The 9,719-nt window shown below is 58.0% G+C and overlaps 1 protein-coding gene across 8 annotated transcripts in view; it reads right to left on the bottom strand.

The window, feature by feature from the left end:
- Nucleotides 1–248: 248 nt before the first annotated feature.
- tio (zinc finger domain-containing protein tiptop) overlaps nt 249–9,719 on the bottom strand; it is a 65,491-nt gene continuing 56,020 nt past the window's right edge. For 7 of the 8 annotated variants that reach the window (XM_076532302.1, XM_076532297.1, XM_076532301.1 and 4 more), the window contains 2 exons: nt 7,253–7,496; nt 249–6,307 (listed from right to left, as the gene is read on the bottom strand). In XM_076532302.1, the coding sequence (XP_076388417.1) occupies nt 2,314–6,307; nt 7,253–7,496 (4,238 nt within the window). In that variant the 3' untranslated portion in view covers nt 249–2,313. The remainder of the gene's footprint in view (nt 6,308–7,252; nt 7,497–9,719) is intronic. The other variant, XM_076532304.1, reaches the window with a different exon arrangement.

Here is a 9,719-nt window from a genome sequence, read left to right as displayed (position 1 = left end):
ACGTACGTACGTTCGACTCGATATCGCGTCCCGTCGAATTAACGGCGCTATACCTTCCTGACAAACGATCGGCGCGGACGGTTTCCTCGCTGAAATTGCCTCTTTAAATTTTCTACGAATATCTTTCAACGAAAACAACCGACGACGATGACGATGACGATGACGATGACGATGACGATGACGATGGCGATGGCGATGGCGACGCAACAAGGAAGATGAAAGGTGCTGGCAGAGAAAAGCGACGCGCGTTCTTACTTTATAACATATATATTTATTTGAGCTTTAATTGCATTTTAAAATACAACCGAAATAATTAAATAATGACAAATCTGGTAAAATGGTTTCAAGAGTCGCGTATACATGATGCATATCTTTGTGGTTGCGCATTTGTAAGTAGGTAGGTACTTTTCGAGCGTATTTTTTTCGCACGGTTGGCTATTCCACGTTTCGTTTCTTTTCTTTTCTTTTCTTTTCTTTTGTTTCCGCGAGCGCGTACACGCCGTGTTTCGCTTGTGCGCGTATGCCGGCTTTCGCATCCACGTAGACCTCTCGTCTCTCCCGCCTACGTCATACTCTCAGCAATCGTATATAATTACAATAATAATATTAATGTTATCGTTATATCGATAAATACTTTTAAAGTCCGCGATGGAAGAATTAGAGTTTACAAGAAATACGTATACAAGTGTGTTCCGCTCCAGGTTTGCGTTTTTTCGTCCTCGAACGCGCGCGATCGTCGTCCGTCGATCTTTCGCTCGATTCACCCTCGAATCCCTCCTTGCACACGCATTTTCGCCTTCGCTTCCCATTCTCTCGCGCAACCATACCAGTTCGAATTCGACTCGTTCATGCCTCGTTCGCCCCGCGCATCTCTTTACATTTTCGTCTTCTCGTTCATGTACGCACGCACGCACGCACGCACGCACTCACGCATTCGTAAATCGATGCACCCTGCTACGCGTTCCGTCTCATCTTTCAGTAAGTAATAGAATAATCGTAATCGTGATCGCGATGTCGCGATCGTAATCGTAATCGTAATTGTAATCGTATTCGTACTCGTAATCGTAATCAATATACAGGGGGTATTCGCGATATTTCGAACGATAGTAATGATAGTATTTTACACTCAAAATGTGTCGCGTTGGCTCGCACGGCGCAATAAATAGTGAATTCGAACAAAGAAAATTTACAATGGTCTACTCGTAGGCTACGAGCGAAGGAAAAGGTCGTGTATGGCTGTGTATCGTTCGAGGACGCTAGGTCGCGCGCGCTCGACTAGCAGCGCACGCGTTTCGAACGGTTGCGAGCCTCGCTATTGCACCGCGTCTCGTTGCTTCTTCTCGATGCTCCTCGTTTCTTTCGCTTCTTCTCTATTTCTTTACTTTCTTTCTATCTTCCGTTGATCGTGTACCGAACACGTTGTTCGTTCGACGCTCGACGAGCATCGAGCAGCTTCGATCTCGAACGTTGTATCACCGGTTTCGCAGCAATAAGAAGAGATTCCTATACAAGGGCGGACCCTAGCCTAGCCTATTCGCTAATCAACTACGCTCTTACGTTCTAGAGGTATACATGCTGATCTGACCTTACGACAGCTTCGATAGGTATGCGTTCCCAGTCTTCCCACCTTGGAAAATTCTAAACGTTTAGGTTTATCCGCGCCGCTAGTTTGCCCGCTCGACCATTTTTCATCCCCTATAATCTATACTCTGGCGTTGCTTCGATTTTCGTTCAGTCTCACCCATTCTCTCTCTGTATCTCTCGCTCGTCGTAAATGTCCTTAAGTATTTATAAAATCACAAAGTTGGCCGCTCGCCGAGCCCCTTGACTCAGCGGTGTCGCGAGATATGGTGGCATCACAATTTTTAATTAACGCACCTTCGAGATCCACCTGCTCGTTGGACGCATCGTCTTTCTTCGGATCGCGGGATCCGATCGTCCGTCCGAGAAACGAATTTCGGACCGTGGTTCGGATCGAGAACGACGAGACCGGATCGTGATGGCGGTGTCGTGGAAGCCGTACTGGGAGGGGAGGAGGAATATCGCCGAGGGGTGTACGCGCGTACGGACGAAACGAGACGGATCGAGAGGGAGAGAGAGGGACGAAAAAAAAGAAAAAAAACGGACGAACGACGGACGACGAACGACGAACGACGGACGACGAACGACGGACGACGGAGTCGCGAGCTAAAGAGGACGAACGGTCGAGGCGGATGTTCGACGATGAAATGTGTCCAACCGCGTGGCTAGTTACAGTCGTTACAGTATAGATACACTTATGTACAAGTGGCACCGCTACTTACGGGGCTCGGACTATACGTATTTGCTGGACAATTGCTTGGCCAGCTCCGTATACTTGAGAAATTTGGAGTGCGGACTCTCCTCGAGGGGAGAAGCCGCTGACTGAGAGGGGCTGCCGTTCGCCTGCGGGAGAGGCGGCGACTTGTTGCGCTGGGAAGTCGGAGGCGAGGAAGATACGTGACCGGTCGACGGTCCGATGCTGGAACCCTGGGAGACCGCGGCTGCAGCGGCTGCCGCTGCGGCCGCCGCCGCGGCTGCCGCCGTTCGACCGATCGTCAACGTGTCCGGAATCACGCCGTCCTTCACGAAATGCATCTTGGACAAGTGATGCCTGTACGCGCCCTTCGAGATGAACGGCGTGTCGCAGAACGCGCACTTCATGATCGAATCGGCAGTGACCACGGCGTCGTTGCAGGCCCAGCTGAACGCCAAGATCGCGCCCGGGGTGGTCCCGGATCCAGGGACGTTCGCTCCCACTCCGCTTCCCGCGGCCGCGCCGAGGCTGGACGCGCTCCCGGAACCGCCGCTCGACCTGGATCCGCTCCCGCTCGGCCCTCTGGTCTCCGTCTTGTCGCACAACTTCTGCAACGCGGCCAACGGATGACTACTCGTTTTCCGGCCCTGGGAGTCGACCGCGCCGCTCGAACCACCGCTACCGTTTCCGCCGCTGCCAGCGCCGCCGCTACCGCCTCCGCCGCCGCTGCCACCGCCGCTTCCACCGCCGCCACCGGCACCGGACAAGCTGTCGAACATGGAAGAGAGCGCCCCGAGACTGCTCGATCCTTTGGTGTCCGGAGTACCGCGCGGCGTAACCGATCGGTCGCTGCTCGTCGGACTGCTGGTGCTGTTCCTGCAAGGACTACGACCCAACTGTTCCGGTTGTCCGCTCGATCTCGGAGTCGGTGGATTGACCCGAGGCGAAGCCGCTTCTCGACCCTCTTCCGAACCTTCGTGCAAGCTGCTCCGTCGATGATTGAACGAACCTTGTTCCTCCTCTTCTCTGCACTCCTCCACGATCTCCTTTTTCACGAATACCTCGCGACTCGATTGAGACTGCGACTGTTCCTCCTCGTTGCTAGGGCCACGTTCCTCCGACTCCTCGTCCCGGGGTTCCTTCTTGACGACGACCGTGGTCGCGGCGGCCGCCGTAGCCGACGACGCGTCTTCGTCGCCGGACTCCTCCGTCGCGGGATGATGCCGAACCGAGGGCAAATTTTGCGTGGTGGCCACTTGTTTGTCCGGCGTGACGCGGGCATGATGGGAATGTCTACCGTCCGAGTGTCCGACCGACGACAAATCGACGCGTCTTTCGGGTGTCATCGCCTCGGTTCTACCGGCGCTGCCCCGCTCGGACACGGAGCTCGACTCGCTTCCGCTGCGTTCTCTTCGCGCGGCGCTACCGGCCGAATAATGTTGCTGTTGTTGCTGGTGTTGATGCTGTTGCTGATAGGATCGCAGAAGATTCATCGTTTGCGGATCCACCAGGGGTTTCGTGTAGTCGACGCTCTCGTCGATACCCAGTCGCTTGAGAATGCTGGTGCCCATCGGGGCTCCGGGTTGAGCGTGATGCAAACCGGGGGTGCTGTGTCGGACGCGAGAGTCGAAGCTCTTCTCGATCAGCTTCTCGATGGCGTTCAGAACCGATGGAGAGGAACTGCCGGTGGTGTCGCCGGTTGTCGGCGTCGGAACGTCTTTGCCCGGCGTGGTCGCGTCGCTGGCCGAGGACGGTGACCGATGATGCCTCGAGGAGACGGACGAGCTGTCCTCGGTGACGCTCTTGCGTCCGCTCTCGGTTGGCGGTAAGGTCGCCGGCAGGTGGTTGGACATCAACGCGTTCTTCAGGAAGTTTCGTTGGTTCGCGCCCATCGTTCCGGCGCCGATACACTGTCGTATGTGATCGACGAAGATGGTCGTCTCGATCTTCTCGCCACACTTTTCGCAGGTTATTCTGCCCGCGTGTTTACCGAGAGCGTGGGTGAGACCGGTGGCAGCGTCCCCGTTCTTAAACTCGTTCTGTGCACGTTCCAGTTCCAACAGTTTCCTCACGGGCAACGATTTCTTGCGTTTCTCCCGCGTTTGTCGCCGTCTGCCTCCGCTCTCGGTGATCGAGCGCATAATGTGCTCCTTGTAATGCGAATTCTTCACCATGTGGTTGCTCAGTTCCTTCAGCGAGCTGAACGCTTGGTCGCAAACCTTGCAGGTAAGCACGGCGCTCACGTGACTGCTGGTTGCCCCGGAACCCGGACCGGTCGCGTTCCCAGGATGCGGTCCGGAAGCGGCACCCGCTGCCACCGTGGTCCCGCCGCCTCCGCCACCGCCGCCACCCGTACCGCCACCGCCGCCGCCACCGCCGCTACCCACGGTCCCGCCGGCGCCTCCGCTCGCTCCGCTTCCACCGCTGCCACCCTTATTCTCGTCGGACGACTTCCACGAGATGATCTGCTCTTGAGAGATGATGTTCGTGTAGTGTTGCGTTTGCTGCATATGCGAGGTCATCTCGGCGAGGGATCGAAAACTTTGTCCGCACCACATGCACTTTAGAATCTGCCTGGTCTGTTCGGCCCCTTTGCCCAGCCAGACGTCTTGACCGCGCACCAACTTCCTCGGCAAAGGCATCGTTTCTTTGATCAGTAGATTCAGCTCGGACGGGCTCTGTTTGTTGGTCGGCGTACCGGAGCCGGGACCGGCGCCAGGACCGGGACCGGCCCCGGCACCGACTACCGCGGCCGCGGCCACCGCGGCGCTGCTGCTGCTGCTCGTCGATGTCGTCTGCGACTGATGCGGTTGTTGCGACGTCGGGATGTTCGGCACGTTACCCTGCTGGGGATGTAACGCGGAAGCGGCACTCGGTACGGGCATGTTGACGCCGCAGTGCTTCGCCTCCTTCATGTGCGTGGTCATCGCGGCCAACGTGGGGAAACTTTGCTTGCACCAGACGCACTTGAGTACGTCTTTCGCCTGATCCGCTCCCTTGTTCAGCCAGTGCGACTGCCAAGCACTGTGTCGACTACCGGACGTCGATCCGGTCGCGTTACCGGCCGCGGCGGCCGCGGCAGCTGCCGCAGCTGCCGCCGCTGCGGCGCTCGCTCCGGCCGCCGTCACTCCGGAGCTCGATCTGAACAGGTCCTCGCCGCCCAACTTGCTCAACTCGCTCATCTTCTCGAGGGCTTTGGTCGCCTCGCTCGGCTGATAGGATTTGTCCAACGCGGACGGTGGCTTCATCTTGCCGTTCCAGAGCTGTTGATGATGCTCGACCACACCGGCGGTGCTCTTCGGCGAAAGTTGCTGCTGACTAGTAGCCGCGGCTGCGACCGCGGCAGCGAAATAAGGAAAGTGCGAGGCGACTACGGGCGACGTCCACGGCGAGACGACCGGAGGTCTGCCGAAGCCGGCGGCGGTCGCGGCTTGCGCGACCTCCTGATGGGCCTGAGTCGCGGATACCGCGGCTCCGGATAACCTCGACGATTTCCGAGTGGCCGGGGGCGGCGAGTCTTCCGGTCCCGGTCGTTTTCTGCTCGGCACCGATAGATCCAGCGGTCCGTTGTTCGTCTCCGTCGAGGAGGACGGAGTCGGCGGTTTGCTCAGGTTCAGTATCTGCTCGTCCTCGTCGTCCTCGGTCGAGGAAGCCTTCCTCGTGCTGAAGTCTAGAACCGCGGGCAACGGGGTCGCGGACGGCGAAACTTCGCCGACGCTGCTCGGGGAGACTAGCAGGCCGGGGGTGGCGGCCGGTGGCGAGCAAGAGGACGAGACCAACGGCGACACCGAGCCCCGAGAGAGCGGCGAGTGACCGAGCAATAGCCTCTGGTGGGTTTGTTGCAGATACGCCGCCATCATGGCCGCGGAATGAGGCGGTAAAAGAGGATGACTACCGAGCGGCAGAGGCACGATACCGCTCGGACTGACTGGACTCGCGGTGCTCCTCGTGGCAGGCGGTGGAGGACTTCCGGTCGCCGGACCGGACGATTCCCTCGAGTCTCTCGAGGGACACCGCGGACTCATTGGCTCTCTGGAAACATGAAACAGAAAGGCAAAGTTTACGCGGGCTCGTGGCTCGTGGTTCGCGAGACGCGTGGAACGATCGATACCGGTCGAACGAGGAACGCGGGACCGAAGCGTTCTCCGGTGGTGCTTGTCGATTCGATCGGTGTCGGTGCGATCGAACGAGGAGGCGCGCGGCCGTGCCGAAACGCGGAGAGATACGTCGTAGCAAGCTCGTCGACGGCTCGCTCGTAACTGACTGCTTCTGACTGAATGCCGAATACGTAGCGCGAGATAAAAGGGGAGCAGCACCGGCGGCACGCATACAGGGGAAGTTTCCCGGGGCTGGCGGGGCGGTGCGGTGCGGTGCGCGGGGCAACAAGGCGCCACCGCCACGGCCCGCCACCGGCACACGCATCCACCACCGCCCCCGTGGCGATCGTCGATGCGGCAAAGCGGTACCGAAACGGTGGTGGAGCGGCGTCATCGTCGACGTTGGTGGGATCGTCGGTGCAAACCGACGCGTAACACGTGTCTATCTCTATTAGCTGTATGACGTTGCACGGCAGTCACCGATATCGCTCTGGCACCGGCTTATTTATCCCTTCTTCCTAACCCGCTCTCTCTCTCCCACTCTCACTCTCCTTCTCTATCGTTCTCAACGCTTCTCTAACGGTGTAACCTCCTATCCCCGTATCCTCCACTAGTGCAGTCTCGCTTTCTTTCGCGATCTCTCGCTCGTGCGCGGCACGGATCCGTGACGATTCGATGCGCTCAAACGACCGGTACGCTCAAACACCGACGCGCGTACGCACGCGAGGGACGAGCAAAGTCGGCGACTTGAAAGGAACGGTAGCGGCGCCCTCGTTGATTTAGGCGGTTTTACGACGAGGCTCGGGATAAAAGCATCGGCTAATGAGTTTCGAGCGGAAAATTTACGTTCGTGTTCGCGACGTCTCGCCAACGACTTTACCTGTCCGGAGGTCCCGTGTCCCTCAGAATCGTAGGATTCAGTCTCGCGGTTGCGGAAGGCGGTGGCGTAGGCGGCGATGCGTCCTCGTCGTCCTCTTCGTCGGTCGCGTCTCCATCCTCTTCCTCTTTAGCCACCACCGTACAACCCCTTTCGCTAGGGCTAATTGGGCCGTCATCCTCCGCGCAATCGCCCTCCTCCCCTTGGAGGTCCGTGCCAGGCCCTGAGCCTTCGACTCCGTCCTCCCCTGCAACGGAAAATCGTAGCAACTTTTAAGTGGCGCGAAAACGTGTAACGCGAATAGGAACGATAACGGAACCAGCGAGAAAGAGGCGAGAAGGAAAAGCGGCGTCGCGACGCAACGAGTTTGACGAGGAGAATTTGGAAAGGACAAAGTCCACCGAACGCGTACGTACGAGGCAAGGACGCGAAGAGGCGCGAGGAGATGCCGAGCAACACAATGCCGTTATCGCTTCATTTATCGGTCTTTTGCAGTTGCGGCGTCGACGTCGTCGCGTTGCCATCGGTGTCTGCGACGACAACGCGACGTCGACATCGCGGACGTCGTCGTCGTCGCCGCGATGTACGGTACAGCCGCGCGAGGTTGCGTCGACCGAGGTACGAATTTCCGCTGCTCGCATTATCACTGTTAATCAAAACGCGATTCCGCGACCACCGCGTTCGATAACGAATGTGGAAATCGAATTTCGTCTCGCGTCGTTCTCGCTATCGAGACACGGAGGTTGGACTATCGAGCCCGCGATCGCGCGCTTTCTTTCCTCTCGATCGGCTTTCGTCGACCTTTCGTGGGACGGATCGTCGAAACGCGGACGATTCGGGATTCCGAAAAGGGGCGCGGATCGGCGAACGAACCGGCCTCGCCATCTTGTTCCGGTGACGCTTGTTCGCGCGAGAGATGGCGAGGAGAGACGCGAATACGAGGATACCGATCCAAAGGGTCCGAGGAGAACGAAAGAGAGGCGGACAGGAGGCAACACACCTCCCTTTCGAGAGGGTGGGGACAAACGGGACGAAGCGCACCGTCCTACTTTGCCGACTGGCCAACCAAACGATCGTTTGTTCGTCGATGGGCCACGGAACAAGAGGAGGGTAAGGAGATCGCGCATTGATCCGAGGAGGCATCGGCAACTAATTACGCAGATTTATGTCCCCATTGTCCATTGTCTCTGTCGGGGCCGGAGCGGCCCTCCGGAGCCCTGCGCGACCGTGAACGGTTCGCGATGGAAGAGGCTGCGCGGTGGCCGGCCGGCCAACCGAGAACGGGAGGTGCTCGATGAAAGGAGAGCGCGACCAACGACCGCGAGGACGAGCGCGACGACGGCTCGAGAACGAGGAAGACGACCACGGGCTAAAGCGAACGAGAACGGTTCGAGGATGGCTCGGAACCGAAGGTATGTACCGCTACCGAGAAGGGATACGAAGGGATACGCGAGAAATCGGAGAGACCAGGGCGGACCACCGGTAGCCGACAGCTCCGCCCGCTCCTTGCTCTTCCTCTTCTATTTCCTCTTCTTCTTCTCTTCTTTCTTCCGAGCGAACCTTTCCCTCGATTCTCGTATCGGACCCAAACTCGTCCGCGCGATTCTTCCTTCTCCTATCCCGGTTCCTGTCTCGGTTCCGGCTCTTCGTCTTCCCCGATCGACGACCGATCACCACCGAAAGGTCGTCCATACATTCGTTCGAACCGACGCGACTAGCGTCCTGGCCCGACCAACTCGAACCCGTGTATCGCGCGGCCTATCGAATAAAATGAAAATGCTCGCGCGCGACCCAAGATCGCGTATCCTCATTGGCAGGCCGCTAACGAGTAGGGCAGCGAGCACGGTTGCATATTCAGTCGGCACGGAGATACCAAGGGTATAAGGAGCGTGGCGTACCGAGCTTAAAAGCGGCCGAGTCCTGACACGGCCTCGGAGATGCTACCGCGCGATATCCGTTCCTCCCGTACTCGGCTTGGCCGAGCCGACCGACCGATATATTAGTAGCTACGAACGAAACTTGAACTACGCCGATCTCGTACGCCCTCGCGGCGTGTCTTTCTCGCGAGATCCGGCATCGGTACTTGCCGCGCAACAATAATTAGTCTTATCGGCGAACCGTTTCCTTCGAACAGCCTCTTTTCGTCGCTCTCTTCCTTGTCCTCGTGGTCGCGCTCTTCGGTTTCCTCTTAGCAGCGTGCGAGATAGACACGGAAACGGAGAACGTCGAGAGAAGCGTGTCGCGAGACGATCGGCAACGCGTCGAAACTTTTTCCGACGACGCGACGGTTCGATTCGATCTACCTCGGAACTGGGTCGAGCACGATTTTTATAAGCTCGGTGGTTTCGCTGGAATTTACGCATCGCCGCGCCGCCACGGTAAATCGGTTACGTTTGCCGGTAATTAGACCGGTCGTTAAAACATCGCGCGCCGCGAATATTTACGACGAAAGCACCGAGCTTAACTCGAG

Source organism: Megachile rotundata, chromosome 6, assembly GCF_050947335.1.
Source record: "Megachile rotundata isolate GNS110a chromosome 6, iyMegRotu1, whole genome shotgun sequence".
NCBI classification, from domain to species: Eukaryota; Metazoa; Arthropoda; class Insecta; order Hymenoptera; family Megachilidae; genus Megachile; species Megachile rotundata.
Note: the sequence above shows the minus strand (reverse complement) of the source record. Positions and strands in the feature narration are given on the sequence as shown.